At 46.3% G+C, this 21,205-nt stretch overlaps 2 protein-coding genes across 9 annotated transcripts in view; both read right to left on the minus strand.

Moving 5' to 3' along the window:
* The window catches only part of GSDME (gasdermin E), a 376,936-nt gene that overhangs the window by 80,595 nt on the left and 275,136 nt on the right, over window positions 1-21,205 (minus strand). The window lies entirely within an intron of this gene.
* OSBPL3 (oxysterol binding protein like 3) overlaps window positions 14,280-21,205 on the minus strand; it is a 282,066-nt gene continuing 275,140 nt past the window's right edge. For all 8 annotated transcript variants that reach the window (XM_089315399.1, XM_051852838.3, XM_051852843.3 and 5 more), the window contains one exon: window positions 14,280-17,949. In XM_089315399.1, coding sequence (XP_089171525.1) covers window positions 17,853-17,949 — 97 coding nt within the window. In that variant the 3' untranslated portion in view covers window positions 14,280-17,852. The remainder of the gene's footprint in view (window positions 17,950-21,205) is intronic.

Below are 21,205 nucleotides of genomic sequence, written 5' to 3' on the forward strand. Positions count from 1 at the left end.
CCTGCGGCACCGGCACCCCGGGTTCTAGTCCCAGTTGGGGCGCCGGATTCTGAACCGGTTGCTCCTCTTCCAGGCCAGCTCTCTGCTGTGGCCCGGGAGTGCAGTGGAGGATGGCCCAGGTGCTTGGGCCCTGCACCTGCGTGGGAGACCAGGAGGAAGCACCTGGCTCCTGGCTTCGGATTGGCGCTGTGCGCCAGCCGTAGCAGCCATTTGGTGGGGTGAACCAATGGAAGGAAGACCTTTCTCTCGGTCTCTCTCTCTCACTGTCTAACTCTGCCTGTCAAAAAAAAAAAAAAATTAGTTAGGGTCCACCTTTTCTTTTAGTATGAAAAAAAATTTTATTATTACTGATTAAGAAACATGGTTACTGGGTCTGTCCCAGCTTGACATTCTGGTGGACCCTGGTATCTGTCACTTTGAATTTCTTGAAAGTACTGAGCTGCTTCCCCCAGGATTCTGATCACAGGGCCTAGTTTGTCCCAGCTCTGCCTGTGGCTGCCTCTCGATGATCTTCACATCTCAGCTTAAACTTACCTTTCTCTGGGCAGCATTCTGACCCCCAGGCTTACTGTCTTTCTTATTTACTCTTGTATTCTTCATAGTTGTAGTTAACTGTGTAACCGTCTGCTCAATGCCTATCTTATGTAGGCTCCACAAATGGGAGAGCCTTGCCTGTCCCTGCTCCCTGCTGTAGCCCCAGCATCTCACACAATGTCTAGCACAAAGTCAGCAACCCGCAAATATTTGCTGAACGAAAAATGAATGAATGACAAGCAACTTGGCTGTGGATTGGAGATCATTCTAGGTTCAATAATTGGCACCATGCCTGGCATCTATTTGGTGCCTAATGTATGCACCAAATTTTATAGGCATAGTCCTCACCAGATTCTAGTAGCTTCCACAACTGATGTTGCTGTCTTTGTAAAAGCTGTCGGGATTGTATGGATGATCTCCATGTAGTTCAGTCATTCTTTTAGAAATCAAAGTTGCTTTGAGCTGGCGCTGCAGCTCAATAGGCTAGTCCTCCGCCTGCAGCACTGGCACACGGGTTCTAGTCCCGGTTGGGGCACCAGATTCTGTCCCGGTTGCCTGTCTTCCAGGTGAGCTCTCTGCTGTGGCCCAGGAGTGCAGTGGAGGATGGCCCAAGTGCTTGGGCCCTGCACCCACATGGGAGACCAGGAGAAGCACCTGGCTCCTGGCTTTGGATCAGCATGGTGCGCCGGCTGTGGCAGCCATTGGAGGGTGAACCAACGGCAAAGGAAGACCTTTCTCTCTGTCTCTCTCTCTCTCTCACTGTCCACTCTGCCTGTCAAAAAAATAAATAAATAAAAAAAAGAAATCAAAGTTGCTGGAACTTAGGCAATTTTTTCCTGACTCATTGCTTCTTCAATGTGCTAATGCATCTTTTTATATAAAAGAGGCTAAGATGAGACTTGAGTTTGAAAGATGAAGACTCCAATTGCTAGGGATATGAATTATTCCAAAGGATGAAACACCCAATAGCATCTGATGACCTATGGTGATGGGGTGACACAGACAGCAGGTGCTGGTCATAGATGATGGGGATTGCACTGCTGAGAGACACCAGTCCTTGACCCCTGGGCTGCCTTTCTGGTCCAGGAGGCGCCAGGCCTGAGGGCATGTGCAAGTCAGCACTCAAAGACAGAGCAAGCTTGTTCTTTTTCCCAGCATCATCCCTCAAAACTCTATCCTTAAAGCAGCCACACAGCAAACTCATAGAATGACAAATACCCCAAACAGCACTCTGGCCTCAGAATCAGCCCTTAAGGCATTTAGATCTGGCTGAGAACCCCATGGAAAGCCTAGATACTGTGGCAAAAAAAAAAATAATAATAATCTATGTGAAGGGTCTCTGTGAGTGAGATCCCAGAGGGGCCGTCAAAGAAGGATATATTTTCCTCTGAAGGAAGGAGAAGACTTTCATTTTGCTTATGGTCCTGTCTAAATACTGATGGAGTCTGTGGACTCAAGAGGCTTCCATAGCCTTAGCAGCTCATGACAAGAGCCTCGGATGATCACTGATGTCATAAATAAGAGTGTCAATTGTTAAATCAACAATAGGAGTCACTGTGCACTTGCTCCCCATGTGGGACCTCTGTCCTTAATGTGTTGTACTATGAGAATTAACTGTAAAACTAGTCTTTAAACAGTCCTTTATACTTTGTGTGTCTGTGTGGGGTGCAAACTGTTGAAATCTTTACTTAGTATAGAGTTGGTCTTCTGTATATAAAGATAATTAAAAATGAATCTTAATGAAGAATGGGATGGGAGAGGGAGTAAGAGGTGGGACGGGAGTGGGGGTGGGAGGGCGGGTATGTGGGGAAGAACCTCTATATTCTTAAAGCTATACCTATGAAATTTGTATTCATTAAATAAAAGCTTTCTAAAAAAATAAAATAAAACTCTGTCCCTAGTCTCCTGGAAACCCATTAGTGGTAATAAAAAAGAAATTCTTTTTATTTTATCCTTTTTATAAACTCCATTGTGCTCAGACACTTATAAGCTCTTGGGTATAAACTAATTCAGTGTTTAGTCTCACATCACTGTTTAAATCATTAGGGCTATAATTCTGTTTTATGATTTATCTCAAGTTATACAGCTGGTACCTGAAGCACATTGAAAAAAATTAATTTTGATAGCTTAAGATAAAGTACCATTATTATTCTTCCCCATTTTACTGCAAATCATAAATCCACATATCCATGGCCTTCATTTACTATGGTTTACGACTAATTCATTTTAATTTTGCTCATATTTGATGAAAATTCACATTGTTCTTCTACTTACTGATTTGTAGTCAGGGCTCAGTTTGGTATGTTTGATGGAGAATCTCAGCTTCAGATATGGTAGGCAGCCCTAAGGCATGTTTAGGGCTAGTTAACAGTCACAGTCACGTTGTGATCTTCCGGCATAGCTCCCTCTCTCCCCTACCTGTATGAGGGCCTTTCCGAAGGCAAGGCCCCTCGGTTCTGCCAAGACAAGGGAGCTCACGTACACAACTGGTCTTTAGTGTCTGCAGGGTATACGCTCATGGATTCAACCAACCATAGTCTGAAAATATGTGGATAAAGACCCTGCATCTGTACTGAACGCTAAGAGATTTTTTTCCATCTCATCATTTCTTCAACTATATAAACAACCACCTATTTCCATAGCATTTATGTTGGGTTAGGTACATCTCTAGTAATCTTGAAATGATTTAAAATACACAGTAGGATGTGCCTAGGCTATATGAAATACGACACTGTTTTATTTAAGGAACTTGAGCATTCTCAGGTCTGGATGCCCATGGTGGCTGGGGCGGGGGGTATGGAAGGGAGGGGGATCCTGGAGCCAATTCCCAGTGGATGCAGAGGACGACAGTATACAAATGAACATGTTCTCTGGAAGAGCTCGCCTTCAAAGTTGTTCTAACTCCTTGGTCAGTTATGGAAAGCTCTAGTTACTGGGGTTATGGGAAGGCCATAACTGCCTGTGCCCCTGGTCCCAGCACAAAGATCACCTTGTTTCTCCTCTCCTTTTACCTCCAATGTCCTACACTCACATGGATGGCTGTGTCTTGGATGCACAAACCTCTGTTGAAAGTATGTGAGGCTTGGGTCATAAACAAATTATCCTGCTTTCTTTGGGAAAGGAAAACTTGGTCTTTCTGAGAGATCCCGGTATCAGTGCCAGTCCTGGTTTTAAGGGCTTCCAGGCCTTGCTCACCCTTGATCTCCTCTACAACAACTCCATCATGGCTGCGTCCAAGAAGTGATGGCTCTTAAAGTTGTGGGGGGCTCCAATTGAAAAGGAAACAAAGTTGCTAAGCCTTCGCTTGACAAGACCGCTAGTTGCTAAGCCTTCGCTTGACAAGACCGCTAAGCCTTCGCTCGAGTTTGCCGCATTTCTGCATCCCAGTGACTCAGTGTTTCCAACAATCCAAGATGGACCCCGGGGGTGGTACCTAGCCTGACAGGAGACTTCTGTATTCATGGACAGTATGTGTCCTCGGCTGTGATAGGTCCTTGAGGGTGTGCCCGGCTCGTGTCCTGCCTTACCTTTCAGCTGGTTGGCTCAGTTCCCTTGTGCCCTGGACAGGCCCCTTTCTGTGTCTATAAAAGCTCTTCCCCTCCCAATAAAGTCGAGAATCTGGCTGCGGCCTGGGCGTTGACTGATCTCCCGGCTCTGGTGTGGTTCCTTTGCCGCTCGGCCCCTGAGCTCCCCAGGCTGGCCCTGAGGAGCTCTATCGGACCTGCTGCCCGGTGACGAGCAGCATAAAGTCATTTCCCATTGGCGTCACTTGAATCACTTGCTTTGCTTCCCCCAATCCAACCCCCAGCCCATCTTTCATCCTGAACCCTCGATAAAGAGCCAGGATCTCCCAAAAGATCTCATGCTTTTCCCAGAACTTCAGTCTCATGATCACTTCCGACTTTTAAGATCCTAGGTCTGGGAACAGTGTAGTGGCACAGAGGTTAAGCTACCCTTGGGACACCCACGTCCCCCACTGGAGGGCCAGTTTGAGTCCTGGCTCCTGTGCTTTGGATCCAGCTTCCTGCTAATGTGCCTGGCAGGTGGCAGATGATGGCTCAAGTACTTGATTTCCTGACACCCACTTGGGAGACCTGGATGGAGTTCCTGGCTCCTGGCTTCAGTCTGGCCCAGACTTAGTTGTTTTAGGAATTTGGGGAGTGAACCAACGGTTGGAGGATGTCTCTTTCTCTTTGTTTCTCTGTGACTCTGCATTTCAAATAAATTATTTTAAAAAGTTTTTTAAAAAAGATTCCAGCAATCTCACTGTGCTTACCCAGTTTCTTTGGAACTGATCCAAATATGGAATCCAGCCTCGTCTTTCATTTACAGAAATCCCACCCACACCAGGCATATGTATGTGGAAGATGTTATGAGAACTTGGGGAAACAGAACTTACAAGAAAGCAAAGCAAGCAACCAAATGTTGCACAATAGGTGGTCTTGAGGTTTTGTCATCTCTGCGGTTGGTTTCTTCGTCCTCCATCAATTCAGTTTCCCAATGAAGACAGTTCTTTTCCTAAGAGGAACTCCAATACCAGGTTTTACGTTAATTCTTTTTCTCATCCTGTTACAAAATACTATGTGGACACATTATATTCCTGTCTCTATCTTAAGTCTAGGAAGACAAAACCATTGTATTCAAATAACCTATAACCCTTGTGTCAAGAAGGGGACAGAATGAATACTGACCACCAGCTATGGGTCCAGCACGCTGCTAAATACTTTTTATACAATCATTTCATTAATTTCTGTACGTGAAATCAGAGTGATTATCTCCAGGTAACTAGTTTGGAAATCGAGGCTCAGAGGAATTAAATGATTTGCTTTGGGGCAATTGTTGAGCCTAGTGATTGGTGCCAGGCAGGATGCCTGTGATTGACATCTGGGTTGGATATCTGACTCTGGCTCTGGACTAAAGCTTCCTGCCACTGGTGTAGCTCAAGTAGTTGGGTTCCTGTCCTTCACGTGGGAGACCTGGCTTGAACTTCCAGCTCCTGGTTTTATCTCCTGCTCAGCCTAGGCCACTGTGGACATTTGGGGAGTAAGCTAGCAGATGGAAGTTTGCTCTTTATCACTCTCTGTACCTCTCAAAAAAATATAAATTTTCAAAAATTCATGTTGTTTAGAATACAAACATAATACAGGGTAAGATGACTAGAATTCCATAATCCTTAAAGCTTGTAAAGGCTGCGGGACTCCTTGAGGTTGCTGTCTTCCCTTCTTGCCCCCCCCCCCAAACCAAACTCTTAGACTCTCTGCTGAGGATGAGTATGGTGAGGCGGAGAACCTGGGCAGTGACCCTGGTGGATGGGATCCAGATCCATCTGCTGAGAAAGAGAAGTCTTAGAATTGAGAAGGTGGTGGGACCTCAGTCTGATTTTACCTTTCACTGTGAGCCGGTTCCTGGTTTTAATTGCTGTTTTATCTATATCTATCTATCTATCCATCTATCTACCTACTTATATAATCTATTTATTTAAGAGGCAGAGAGAGAGTATGTGTGTAAATGAGAACGCTCTTGCTACTGGTTCATTCCCAAATGCCCTGCACCAGCTGGGTCTGGGCCAGGCTGAAGCCAGGAGCCAGGAACTCCATCCCGATCACCTATGTGGGTGGCAGGAACCAAGTCCTTGAGCATTCCTTCAGCTGCTGCCTCCCAGGGTGTGCATTGTTAGCAATCTGGAATCAGGTCTCGAACCCAAGCCCTTTGATGGCATCTTCACTGCCAGGCCAGAGGCCCACCCCCCTTTGCTAACTTTATATTATGAAAAATGTCAAGGCTGGACCACAGAAATGGAGTAGTGCAATAAACTCCCCTCTACCCATCACCCTGCTTCAATAATTATCAATGTACACAAAGTCTTATTTTATCTACATCTACCCTACACACCATTCTGTTCTGAAGTAAATCTGAGATTCCATTTTCCAACCAGGTCTTCAATATTGCACCGTGTCACTTAAAAGTACAATTAAAATTAAGGTCTTGGGGGCTGATGCTGTTGTGTAGCAGGTAAAGCCGCCGCCTGTAGTGCCGGCATCCCATATGGACACCGGTTCAAGTCCCGGCTACTCCTCTTTCCATCCAGCTCTCTGCTATGGCCTGGGAAAGCAGAAATGGCCCAAGTCCTTGGGCCCCTGCACCCATGTGGGAGACCCAGAGGAAACTCCTGGCTCCTGGCTTTGGATTGGCGCAACTCCAGCCGTTGCAGCCATCTAGGGAGTGAACCAGTGGATGGAAGACCTCTCTCTCTCTCTGCCTCTGCCTCTCTGTATCTCTGCCTTTCTAATGAATAAATAAATCTTTTTTTAAAAAAATATTTATTTATTTGAAAGGCAGAGTTACACAGAGAGAAGGAGAGGCAGAGAGAGGTCCTCCATCCGCTGGTTCACTCCCCAAATGGCCGCAGCGGCAGGAGCTGCGCTGATCCGAAGCCAGGAGCCAGGAGCTTCTTCTGGGTCTCCCACATGGGTGCAGGGGCCCAAAGACTTGGGCCATCCTCTACTGCTTTCCCAGGCCATAGCAGAGAACTGGATGGAAAGAGGAGTAGCCGAGACTTGAACTGGTGCCCATATGGGATGCCGGCACTACAGGAGGCGGCTTTACCCACTGTGCCACAGTGTTGGACCCTAAATAAATCTTAAAAAAAAAATTTAAGGTCTTAATGAATCACCTTCATCAAAACCTGCTGCAGCAGGTACAAGCTCTCCTAAGCAAATGAGCGAGTGACACAGGAACCAAAAGCACATTCCGTCAGCCTTCCACTTTTCTCCTTTAGGTCACTGCTCCCACTTCCTCCAGAGGTGATTCATTTTTGAGCCAATCTGGTATGAGTCATGTCCTTTTATTTCTTAAAAGACTAGAGATGCATTTATATGTGTGCATATACACAGGAATTGAAATAGTGCTAAAATATAAAATGTTATGAGCCAAAACATTACCAGTGTTTTCTTGGGGCTGTGCAAACATGGGAAATTTTCAGTTTATTCTTTCCCATTAAGTTATAATGATTAAAGATTTTTCAAAAAGTAATTAATTACTTTTATTAAGTAAATGAACAGAAATTTCATCATGAAAAATATACAAATCATGGCCGGCGCTGTGGCGAAGTGGGTAAAGCCACTGCCTGCAGTGCCAGCATCCCATATGGGTGCCGGTTCGAGTCCTGGCTGTTCCACTTCTGATCCAGCTCTCTGCTATGGCCTGGGAAAGCAGTAGAAGATGGCCCAAGTCTTTGGGCCCCTGTACCCATGTGGAAAACCCAAAAGAAGCTCCAGGCTCCTGGCTTCAGACTGGCTTAGCTCTGGTGGTTGTGGCCATTTGGGGAGTGAACCAGAGGATGGAAGACTTTTCTCTCTGTTTGTAACTCTACTTCTCAAATAAATAAAATCTTTTCCCAAAAAAATATGAATCACAAGGAAGCTTTTATGGAAAATAACATATTGAGTTCCTTATACAGGCTGAACTTGTCAGAAGAAATATGGAATGGGAAATTTCTTTTTATATTTTAAAAATATTTATTTGAAAGGCAGAGTGACACAGAGAAAGGGAAAGATGAGAGACAGATCTTCTATCTGCTGGTTGCACTTCCCAAATGACTGCGACAGCTGGGATTGGGCCATGCTATAGTCAGGAGCCTAGAACTCAATCTGAGTCTCTCATAGAATGGCAGGGGCCCAAACACTTGGGTCATCCCCTACTGCCTTCCCAGGCACATTAGCAGGGAGCTGAATTGGAAGTGGAGCAGCTGGGACTTGAACTGGTGCTCATATGGACTACAGGTGTCACAGATGGTGGCTTAACCCGCTGAGCTGCAATGTTGGCTCCTGTATTTATTTTTCTGGGTGGGGGGGAGGTGTTTTAATTAAGCAACACAAAGCACTAATAAATGACACATGTATGACATGAATATGCTAAATATCGTGATTTGGCCTTTACATATTATACACATGCAATGAGCTATCACACTGTACTCCATAAATGTGTATGATTGCTACATGTCATTTAAAAAGAAAAAAAATGAAAGACATAAATTAAAATTTGGAGCCCTTGAAGCTGCCCACAGAGGTGATTCTCTAGAATCCCACGATGCATCAGCGTCTGGCCTTGTGTGCTAAGGGAGCCAGAAACCACATCCAAGGTGTGACCCGGGCTTCTCAGGGTTGCTTTGGAGAGCAAGAAGCCATGCTGAAATGGAGCTTAGGAACGGAACCACTGCAAGTTTGTGGTTTTGTAGCTCTTGGGGGCAAAGGGTGAGGTATCTGAAACCAGAGCTCCTCGGGAGAAATCCAGACACATAGAGGGCCAATGGCTCCAGAAAGGAGACCTCACCGCGCAGCAAGGCCACCCCAGCCCACGCACCGACTTCTCTGAGCGCCCACCCTTGGCCCCAACAACCAGCCCCGCTCAGGAGTCCTACATGCTCCGACGTGGGGGGTCTCTCATTGTGACAGAGGATTACGTTCTAATGAGTTGTGATGTTCTCATTTATTTATTTATAATGTGTGTGAAATAAAACTCCATTTTCTAATTTTTCTGCGAAAAACATATTTTATGTAGTTTAGAAAAGAAAAGAAAAATCTATTGGGCCTTGAAACCACTCCATCCCCCCATCTGCCACTCACAAAATCTCCCTGTAAAAGCCTGGGCAGGGGCTGGTGCCCTGGCACAGCAGGTGATGCCACCACATGCAAAGCCGGCATCCCTTGTTGGAGCACCAGTTTGAGTCCTGGCTGCTCTGCTTCCCATCCAGCTCCCTGCTAACGCACCTGCGAAGGCAGCAGAAGATGGCCCAAGTACCTGGGTCCCTGCCACCTCTGTGCGAATCGCAGATGGAATTCCAGGCTCCTGGCTTCAGCCTGGCTGAGACTTTGCTATTTGTGGCCATTTGGGGAGTGAGGCAGCAGATGGGAGGTCTCTCTCTCTCTCTTTCTTGATCTCACTCTGTTTAGCTCTGCCTTTCAAATAAATAAATAGGTCCTAAGGAAAAAAGGCTGGGCATGAGATTAGGGCAGGGGAGGCAGGGGAGTTAGAATAGACTGATCGTGGGGCCAGCATTGCAGTAGAGTGGGGAAGGCTGCCGCCTGCAGCCATCATCCATATGGGTGCCAGCCTGGTCCTGGCTGCTCCACTCCCAATCCAGCTCCCTGCTCATGGCCTGGGAAAGCAGTGGAAGACGGCCCAACTACCTGGGCCCCTCCCATCCATGTGGGAGATACACAAGAGGCTCCTGGTCCCAGGTAGTTGGACCATCAGGGGAGTTAACCAGCAGATGGAAGATCTCTTTCTTTCTTGGTAATGTAACTCTGACTCTGATGAGGCAGTGGGTCTGAAAGCCTGTCTGAGGTTCTTCAGTCTTCAAGGGCAGTCCTCAGGCTGGGCCATGGCAACAGCAAAGTGGACGACCAAATGTGTTTGTGTTCACCAAGAAACAGGATGGGATGTAAACAAAGAGGCCCCCCCGATAGAGTGTCTTAATCAACAGAGAAGTTCTTTGTATAGTTTTGTTCTGGTTTCACTCCAACAAGAGTTCAAAAGGTGTTCTGGGGCCAGTGTGGCAGCTGGATGCCATGGGCACATCACCTGTCTCAGTTTGTCCAACATGGGGAGGTTCTCGGTTCACACGACCTTTAATGCAGGAAGTAGGAGAGTCCTGGGCAAAATGGGACAAGTTGGTTGCCCTAGGTACTGGTTCCTAGGGTTCTGTTTAGGTTGTTGGCTTGGCAGTGTGCTGCTTCCATCATTCTGCCCCTGAGCAGCCAGTAGGGAAGGGAGGAGGGGACTGGAAGTCTCAGCACTTTGCATTTAAAATCTCAGCCCAGCAGTGGGCTTTTAGCTCAGCGGTTAAGGTGCCCCTTGGGAGGTCTACATTCCATGTCAAAGAGCCTGGTCTGGAGCCCCAGCTCCACTCCCAGCTGCAGCTTCCAGGGGGTGCACACCCTGGGAGGCAGCAGGTGATGACCAGGGACTTGGGTCCCTGCCATTCATGCAGGAGACCAGATGGAGCTCTGGGCTCTTGCCTTTGGTTGGTCCAGCTCTGGTCATTGCAGGCATTTGGGGAATGAACTGGCAGATCTGTCTCTTTCTGCTTTTCAAGTAAAATGAAAATGAAGACTCAATCCTGAAGCTGCACAGACCGCTTCTCCTTCATTATAATCCAGTTTCATGGCCAGGCTGAGCGGAGTCTGGGGAGTGTTGCTGTTAGCTGGATAACCGTGTACCCAGGCCACGCTCCTGTTAGATCGGATTAAGGGAGGACTAGCCATGGGGAGACCTGTGGGAAGCTGCCAGGGTGCGGAACAGACAGCACGTCCCAGGGCCTCTGCACTCTACCATCTCCCTTCGAAGTGGTTATTTCTGCATCAGTGGCCATACTGGAACCATGTGCCTCTCCCCTAAGCCTCAGCTGGTGGACCAGCACTGTCCCTGTAACCCAAGTGTAGTCAACTCATAGTGACATCAGCAGCCAATGGGATGGCCTGACACAACAGATATGTTAAGCTGGTCAGATGCAGAAGCTGAGAGGTAACCACAGAGAAACTACAAAGAGAAGCCAGGAGGTGGAGAAAGGAAATTCAGATAAGAAAGTTGTTAGCAAGTACAGAAGCAAGGCCCTGTGTGGGGAGTAACCTGTCCTTGAGAAGGGAAAGATAATCGTGTTGGTAGATTATTGATCATCTTATTGATTCTTTGAGAGAGAAAAGATCATCTTATTAATAGGAGATCCTGAATGATCTTGCAGTTGCACACATACCTTCTTTGCAGTTCCCTGGGACAATGCTTTGTCTCGTGTGTTAAAGTCTCACCATTTACAAGGTGCTAGAAAGCATAGATCCTGACCTAGAAAAGACTGAAATAATATTAAGAAATGATTGTTGGGGCCAGTGCTGTGGCACAGAGGGTTAAAGCCCTGGCCTGAAGCGCTGGCATCCCATATGGGTGCCAGTTCAAGGCTGCTCCTCTTCTGATCCAGCTCTCTGCTATGGCCTGGGAAAGCAGTAGAAGATGGCCCACATACTTGGGCCCCTGCACCCACGTGGGAGACCCAGAAGAAGCTCCTGGCTCCTGGCTTCGGATCGGCGCAGCTCCGGCCATTGTGGCCATCTGGGGAGTGAACCAGAGGATGGAAGACCTCTCTTTCTGTCTCTACCTCTCCCTGTAACTCTGCCTTTCAAATAAATAAAATAAATCTTTAAAAAAAAGAGAAATGATTGCATTCCTCCTTTTACCATAAAGGGCTTTCAAGATTCATTTGGCCCATGGTCAACTGGTTTTAAGCATTGCAGCACCCCAGCCTTGGGCTCCCACTTCCTGTATTGTCAGCTCCTTCCTTCTGGTATCCCATAACTCCTCTACCCCACTGCTGTCTACAACTGATTGGAAATCACATCTCCCGCCGCCTCATTGTTCACATGCCATGGAATTCTTGCAAACGGCCAAGTCACTTCCACCGAAGAGGCACTTAGGGCAGGTTCTGCAATCTGAAGGCAAGCTCCACACTAGCACAGACCGGCACATGTTTGGTGCGCACGAGCATTCGCTGCCTGAAGAATATATCTGCCCATTCTTCAAGTGCCAGAGTGGTAGCATTGAGAGAACTTTTAGGATAATCTGTCCATTCACTCTGGTGATGACATTGGCAGGAGGGGCGTGGTCCAGCCAAGCTCTCACCACCAACTGGAATCAGGTTTCCCAAGTCCAGCCAAGGGGGATTTTCTGTGCATGGAGCTGCCTGTGTCTGCTTCAAAGATAAGAGGAGGCCTTTGGAATTAAGATAACACGAGGCCAGCATTGTGGCATAGTGGGTTAAGCTGTCGCTTGCCACACTAACATCCCATATCAGAGTGCTGGTTTGAGTCCCGGCTGCTTTAGTTCCCATACAGTTTTCTGCTAATGTGCCTGGGACAACAGCAGATACTGGCCCCTGCCATCCATGTAGGAGACCCAGATGGAGTTACTGGTTCCTGCCTTCTGCCTGATCAGCCCTGGCTGTTGTGGCCACTAGAGAGTGAGTTAGCAGATGGAAGCCCTCTCTCCTCTCTTTGCTTTTCAAATAAGTAAATAAAATTTTAAAAAATATTTATGTATTTATTTGAAAGTCAGAGTTACACAGAGAGAGAAGGAGAGGCAGAGAGGGAGGGAGGGAGAGAGGGAGGGAGGGAGAGGGAGAGAGGGAGAGGGAGGGGGAGAGGGAGGGGGGGAGAGAGAGAGAGAGAGAGAGAGAGAGAGAGTCTTCCATCCACTTGTTCACTCCCCAGTTGGCCACAACAACCAAAGCTGTGCCAATCTGAAGCCAGGAGCCAGGAGCTTCTTTTGGGTCTCCCACACGGGTGCAGGGGCCCAAGAACTTGGGTCATCTTCCACTGCTTTCCCAGGCCACAGCAGAGAGAGGGATCAGAAGTAGAGCAGCTGGGACTCAAACCAGTGCCCATATGGGATGCTTGCACTGCAGGTGGCAGCTTTACCCAGTATGCCGCAGCGCTGACCCTGTAAATAGATTTTAAAAAGATGAGAAAACTCGCACTTACACTGGGGCTAGAAAAGGCCACTGGGGCCATGCTGCATGTCACTGTGCAGCATTAGGAGCTGGGTTTGGAAACACGGCGGACACACAGCAGCACCCGCACAGTCACTGATGAGTTATGCCAGCTGGGTGGAGTGGCTTAACCTCTGGCTGTCAGTGAACTTTTCCGGCGAATGGAGGCTGCCTAATGCAACTTCACACTATAACTCAGAAGTGAGAAAAACACAGCTCTGTCATCTTGCCAAAAACTGATCTGAGTGGCTTCATGTGCCCTTCACTTATTGGTTAGCAAAATAAATAAATACATAAATAAATCAATAAATAAAGGTTTGGTTTTAAGATTTAGTTAGAAAGTAGTGTTGGGAGTGTGGGATGACAGCAGAGTGCTGGCAGTAGACAGTGGTGATGGTTGTACAGCAGCCTGAATATGCATAATACCACCAACCTGTGCACCTGGGAATGGCGACAGTGGCACAAATCAATGTCTATTTTTTTCGATGTAGTCTAATCTGATCACTTAGTCTGTTCTGGTCACGCTCAGGCACTTTTGGAGAGAGGACCTATCTCAGATTGTCTGGGCTTCTTCCTCCCTGGATTATGTGTGTGTATGTGTGGTGCCAATTACCCTCAGGACATTAGCCAAATTTGATAATCACTGCTTATGTTGATTTATCTTCCCCGGTCTGATATCTGTTTAAATTATGGCAGTTAATAAGAAAGAGAGCTTGCTCTTAGCTCATGAAAACCTTTACAACAGTAGTGATACCACAAAGGACCGAAGAGTTTTTAAAGGGCATTGTTAATCATGATTCACCCTTGGTAAAACACACAGGCACTTAAATCATTTCACAAGTCCTATCCCGGCCAAGGCTTCCTGGAAAAGCCTCCGAAAGCTCAGCCATGAACTATTTTGGTGACTCTAAAGTCCAGGTGCTTGTTTTGGGGTTTTCCTGGGCCCCTCTCTTACCCTGGGGACTACACTTTAAGAACTGTGCCCCCTACTGGTAATGGTACTTAGCATTTTCCTTTTCGCTGGTAGGACACAGAAATGTTGGGACCAAGACTATAGCGACTATTTGCCTTCTAAGTTCCTTTGTGTCTCAGTGTCTATCTCCAATCCCCATCCCCGGCGTGTTTCTTGCTTAAATAAGCCTGGGTAAGAGTCTTGTTCTTGTCCCCTTGTACAACCACATGTACTCATCAACCCTGAAAAACAAAGGTGGCCTTTTTCCAATGTTGTTTATTCAACTAGTACATGAGGGGAAGACACAAGTAACAAGAGCTTGTGGGGAGCTGGAGGGGCATGGGTAGAAGGATGGGATTTAAACAGAACATAACTGTACAAATGGTGCCATGGAACACATACAAAGATCCATGAAAAAAAGAAGCTTCCCCCAAGAGGCAGAGGAGAAGGTAAAATCGCCACAAGTAAAACAGCCACTTCTGATCATTGCACGCCCCCGAACCAAAGTCTTCAGAAATGGTTTGCATTGTAGATGGTCGTGATTCGCAGATACTTATGTGCTACACATTTCCAACACAGAAAAACAAAGGCTAACACTGAGTACCAGATTAATACAATGCCAAGGAAAATAGAGCACATGAAAATAGCTATCATTTGGTAGCAAAAATAGATTTATGCGTGGTTAATATCAAAATTAAAGACCTTCAAATAAATTATGCCCATACACTGGAACTATCATTCCTAAGATCCTAAGAACAACTTATTGCTCCAACTCTTAACCTACAGGTCTGCAGAAATTCTACAATAACCAGAAGGCACAACACAACTTGCTGGACACATAGTAGGCCTACATCAAGATCCAATAGCCAAATAAAAACATCATTATTATTTTTCTTTTAGGCTTGTTGTTTTGAACAGAACAAGATAGTCATGAATCTGGAAAATACAGATGAAGAACAGTGCTTGAAGCCCAAGCGAAAGATTGGTTGGAAGTCAAGAAAAGGAGAACAGGAGAAAAGCAGCAGCCAGAGGAAGCAAATATTTGAAAAAATCCAGTTTGTGGCTTTCTCCCCCAGGGAGTCCCCCAGGAGTCAGTGAAGAGTGGGGTGGGGGGCTCTTGGGGCCCTGGGGATACTTGGAAGGTATCTGGTCTGCTGTCCTGAAGCGGACTCCCACCTGTTTAGCTAGTCCCAGAGTCAGCCTGGCTTCCGGGAGCGCAGGTGCATGGAGAAGCAGCATGGGACTCTCAGTGTTATCTCGGACCTGGAAAGCAGCAGGTGCTTCGGGGCCTGGGAGGGCGCTGGTCTGCTCCCGGCTGCACTGGAGCCTGTGGGCTCAAGCCCATCACACTCCCTGCATTTGGGCGCAGTCAGTCCGGGAGAAATGCAGCAGCTTGGTGGCCTGCACCAAGTCCCATTTCCAGGAGTATCTGTGAAATTCACCATTCATTTGGGATGAGATTAGCAGGAATCAAATCTAGGTTCAGACACGTATCTCGGATGCAGTGGTGATTGGCATTGCTTACTTCGTAGGTTCAAAGTCCAGAAAATTAAATTCTACCTCAAGTCTTCCCAAACAATGCCATGTTTCTGCTTTTTTCATTTGAAAATGATCTAACACCCTGGGAGCACACATTTGGTAGAAAAGTGCTTTTGAGTGAGAAAAGGGACTCAAGGAAAAGGAAGCCATTTCCCCTTCAGTGCAGATTTAAAATTCAAATATCAGGAAGTATCACCATGCTGTTTACCTTCAGAAAAGCCCCGGGGTTGAATGGTAGGCTTAAATTCATGTAGTTCTACATCCTCTTTTAATGCCCTTCAGCCCCATCTCAAAGAAGGTGACATACAAAGGTGGCCTTTGGTCCCGTCATCCTTGTGATTCCAAAGTAAAAAAAAACACGATCAATTGAAATAACAGCCTCAGGACAATTAAGGAGTTTCCAAATACTGCGTGATGAAGCTTCCATTCGGGCGGTGTGTTTTGGTTATATATCGTCATGGTTTTCTCTTTTGAGCCAGCCGCTGAAGCAGGCCTATTTAACGGCCAATATTACTAAAATTCTACACTTCCCCTCACATTGGGAAACCAGATTTGTCTTCCCCTGGAGTACCCTTAAATCCACAGCTCGCTTCCTCTGATCTGTGAGCAGAATTTGGATCAATGCTTGAGAAGCAAAGAACAAAGCACATCCCGAAGAGTGTGTCATCTTGCTGCTTAGAGATGGAAATGATATGCATACTGTGTTCCTCTTGATGTCGCCATAAAATAGAATAAGCGAATCCAATATTTAATGAGTTGTCTTAAAATGCCAGTCACTTGCAGATGCCAACACGCTCCTGATCCACCAGAAACAACTCTCCATTTTGAAAATGCAACGCGGCTCAACTCATCATTTGGTGTGACGCTGGACATGCATCCTTGCCTTGGTGTTTGTTTATTCCTCGTCCATCCATTCTGCCTGTTCTGAAATTCTTTGCCACGCATAAAAATGTTTCCTGGAGAAATCACTTTGCCACACACGTGATATTCCATAGGATTGTCGTGGGAATTAAAGGCTTAACAAGTAGACTTTGGTTTTAATGTCATCTGGGCAGTAGTTGGAACTGCTGTGATAACACAATTCAGCTACTGCACAATTCATATTATTATCATTTAAAGTTTCCCCTTGTAGTAGTTATAATCTGTGTTATTTGAGACCGCTGCAAAGCTCACAAAAGAGTATAAGAATAAGAAGTATAGGAAAGGGATAAGACACAGTTTTATCAGAATACAACACAGATATCATCAAGTCTCGACATTTGTCTATAAGGCAGATGGTCAAACTTTTTATACAAGATCTAAAATACAGTGTTTATTAAGAGGTAGAAAATATCCAAACAGTATTTCAGAAAAACATGGTGGGTTGTTCAGAACAGCTAGTTATTTTGCTAAACTTTTTGAAAGTCAAACTGCTGTGTTGGAATGTGTGGTGTGTTTTATCCTAAACTGGGACATTCTATCCTCTGCAGAGATGGATACAGCCAACCAGGAGGGGGCAGAAAGCTAGGGAGTGCAGGGAAGCAGGAAAGTTTATCAGAAATTCAGCTCTTAGGAGGAACTTCCTCCTGCCTCCCTGGGACGTCGTTACGACACTGAATGCACAGAGATTTCTCTGGTTAACGACAATCGCGCTGAGCAGGAGGGCACAGCTCTATACACAAGGCGGCAGAACTATTGTGAAGAACACGTTCAAATGCTTCCCCTTGGAGAAGGTACCGTGTCTACCCTATAGAAAAAGGTACACTCCACTAGGTTCATGCCTTCCCCCAACCATTGACATCTTCTCCAGACTCCAGAACCATTAGAACTGTTCTGTGCAATCCAAGAGCCAGCTGAAGCAAACAGGTATCTCAGCTACCAAATTACACGCGGGCAGCTTAGGCATGGGTGCGCATCCTGGTATTCTTAGTTCTTAATGCACCTGGGAGAAGTTGACTTTCTTTCCCCTCCAACATAATCTTATAAGGCATCAATTTAATTTGAATTTTCCCTATCCTTTGGAAAATTAGTGTTAAAGCTTCTTTTTAACCCACACAGTAACATTCAATCTTTCATTTTTATTAAATAGTTTGTATATAAAAAAGAAATGTCAAGGTGTCCTACATTCATATCAACAAACCATGATAACATTTAAAATTACAAAGAAACCCACTGAAGAAGTATGTACTTAAATACAATGCTAAGCTAAGCACGAGTGGCCATTCTGGATAATATCTTTTAGATATGTAGACGGCTGTGTGCTGCTTCTGGAAGCAAACACAAGAGAAGCACACCTCCTTCTTCTGCCCTTTGTCACCACAAGACGGGATGGTCCAGTTTGGAAAAGCCAAGATCTTTTCTCAGTTCCAAATAGGTGCCGTTGCTTACCCAGGAGTCGTCACTGGATTTCCTGTGGGAGATGAAACAAGTTCTGGTAGATTCCTGAAAACACGGTCACACCCACTCTCTCAGTGCCTGCCGCCTCGCCTCCCATGTCTTCTGCACTCTCGTTCTACCAAGTCTATCAGCTGCTCTTTATAGCACAAGTTTGGGGGGAAAAGGGATTCTGCATTTTCTTTATAAACAGTAGCATGATATTTCATTGCACGGATGGGCCACACTTTTACCTAACAGGTGTCCTACTGGTGGGCACTTGGGTTGTTTTGAAGCTACAGCTGTTGTAAATTAAGCATATGCTACTTTGCATGTGTGTGTGAATATAGCTCCTTTAAAAACCACTACAACCCATGCTGCTGGGTCAAACAATATGTGTGTTTGTGATTTTGAATGGTATTGCCATATTAAAAATTTGTTAAAAATTTATTTGAAAGGTAAAAGAGATAGAAATAACTGAGAGAGAGCGAGCGAGTACATGTGTGGTTCCATCCTCTGGCTGACACCCCAAATGCCTGCAAAGGCTGGGGCTGGGAGCTCAATCCAGGTCTCCCATGTGGATGGCAGGGACCCCATTACTCGAGCCATCACTGTTGCCTCCCAGCATCTGCGCCGGCAGGAAGCTGGAACCAGGAGCTGGAGCCAGAAATCAAACTCGGGTACTCCAATACCGACTGCAGATATCTGAACTGACGTCTTAACCACCAGGTTCAACGCCCACCCTGCCATACGCTTTTCAATCAGGCCTTAAACGCTTGTGTCCCCGTGCCCTCAGAAACACAGGTATTTGGTCACACCTATTTCCCAGTTCCAAGAGAGGGATGTGTCTCTAACGAGCCACACTGCCTATCCCAGGGTTCACTGGTGTGGCCAGAGAGGCAGTTTCCTCCTGGAATTTCCAGAACAATCTCCCAGTTCCTCAGAAGGGTCAGCAGTCTTGCCCAAAGCCCACAGCTCTCTCTGCAATCTCTTTGCCAGTCTTCCGATCCAAATAGCCCCGGGGAGGGCTGCTGCGGCTGCTAGGTCACTCTTGCCTTTTCTCCAGTGTTTGTTTCCCATCAAATACTCGGGTCATTTTACGGACAAGCCAAAGGAAATGCAGTGATGAGCACCTGGCTGCTGAGGTTTGAGTCCCGCACCGGTCCAGACACAGTTCTTATGTAATTACAATGGCCGCATAAATAACAGCCTATTATTCAGCATTTCACTGTTAATTCATTTCCCAATCAGCCTCATAGACTTTGTGAAGTCACTGTTGAGGTTTTCACACTGGCTCAAGCTGATGAACTCCCTTAACTAGTGCTTGAGGCAGTTTGATTAACCACAAGTTTAGACGATTCTAAAATATATTGTAACGAACACCTATAAAAATGTAAATTATCCTTTTTAATGGAACTACATGATTATGAAAATAAGAACTGACTTTCTTAAGTGTGTATGTGTGTATCTATCAACCAACTGATCAATCAATAGACAAGTCCTTTAACCCATCCTTGCCTTTTTCAAAAGAAAATTTAAGGTGCTTCGCTTCTTTTTTCTTTCTTTCTTTTTTTAAATTCAGTTTTACAATGACTAAACAAAGTTACAAATAGTTCAGGGTGAAACTCTGGCCAGCTGATCTGTGATCACAAATTCTGAGTTTGTAGGAATGATCAGAAGGGATTTGGCAGATTCTCTGCTGGAGATTAAACATTACTTGCTGCTACTGTGAGTTTTTGAATACATCTGTTATTGCTGTTGCTACACTGGTAGCTAAATCTTCCTGAAAGTATTTCTATTGTCCATTAAGAACAACCATGGGTCGGCACTGTTGTGCCTCCACCTGTGAGCCAGCATCCTGTAATATTGGTTTCCTTGAAATAAGAATTAGGGCAGGTGCTTTCTGCTTTTTCTATATAAGCCCACTTTTTTTTTTCTTTTTAAATTTGAAAGGCAGAAAGAGACAGAGAGAGAGAGATCTCCCATCAACTGTTCCTTTCCCCAAATGCCAGCAACAGCCCAGGCTGGGTTAGGCCCAAAGCCAGGAGTGAGGAATGCAGCCCAGGTCTCCCACAGGGGTGGCAGGGACCCAGGTACTTGAGCCATCGCCTGCTGCCTCTGAGGGCGAGCATTAGCAGGAAGCTGGAATCAGGAGCAGAGCTGGGGCTCAAACCCAAAGACTCAGACAGGAGATGCGAGTCTTAGGCTATGCCAAACACTCGCTACCATGTGCCTATTTTAACTTCGACTGAAAAAGTTTAAAAAGAACCAAGGCAAAGGCTAAAAATCTTCAGAGCCCAGCTCCAGTGTGCACTGTTGCTCTAGGTCCTTCATCCAATCCCCCACATTCCCTGGGCCATTATTTCATCTCTGTTAAAATTAAAGAGGGCATAGGAGGTGAGGAGGCTGATGAACTCTTACATCCTTTTAAAAAATTAAATAGTAGCAAGTGTTCCAAATCCAAGCCCAAGTACACCAGAACCTCTACGATTCTGAATGAGACCACTTGGAATTTCTATTCCGGTAGCCACTGGATGATCACTAATTATCTCTGTCACGTACAACACAGGTAAAGGGGTTGACCAACTTTACCCACGAATTTCATATGCTGGCCTGGTATTGGGCCCCAGCTCCGACAGTGCCCCCTGCTCCTTCTGTGAGGACTGGGGAGGATGAACAGGCATTTAGGACAGGCCTCTGTGGGAATAAGGAATCAGGCGGTCCCTACCGATAGGGAAACCTGCTGATCAGACAGCCCGCAGACATCGCCCCAGGCAAGGAAAAGACTGGTAGTTAGGAAAACAGTGGGTCCCACACCCACAGTCACCCTAGGAGAAACCAGGCTCTGCATCAACTCCAGAGCACTCCACAAAGCAGCACCTCCCAAGTGCTTAGAACCTGCCTTAATTGGTCAGCTCAACAAGATTTCTCAGCCGTCACATGTCCCAAGTGGTGGACATGGCAATGTTTTTGAACTGGTCAGGAGCCATGACTGCTACACGAGACACAGAAACAAGGCAGACCCTTGCAGTGTAGAAGCTACATGGAAGAATTGAGCAATTGATCCGCACTCCCCAGTGCCCAGACCTGGGGACCCCTCCCGGCAAGCAGGAGTCTCTGTTTCTCAGTAAAATCTACGTTCACTTGCTTTGCCCACGCACCACCCTCTATTGTCCGCATCATAACCCTTCATGGTTGGTGAGACAAAGAACACTTCCCCAGGCCTCCACCCACAGCCTGCCCCGCAATCCCACCCGGGCATGGCGCCACAGCTGCGCATGTGCAAGGATGCA

The sequence above is a fragment of the Oryctolagus cuniculus genome, chromosome 16 (genome assembly GCF_051225735.1).
Source record: "Oryctolagus cuniculus isolate XC-2025 breed Fujian yellow rabbit chromosome 16, ASM5122573v1, whole genome shotgun sequence".
Taxonomy (NCBI): domain Eukaryota; kingdom Metazoa; phylum Chordata; class Mammalia; order Lagomorpha; family Leporidae; genus Oryctolagus; species Oryctolagus cuniculus.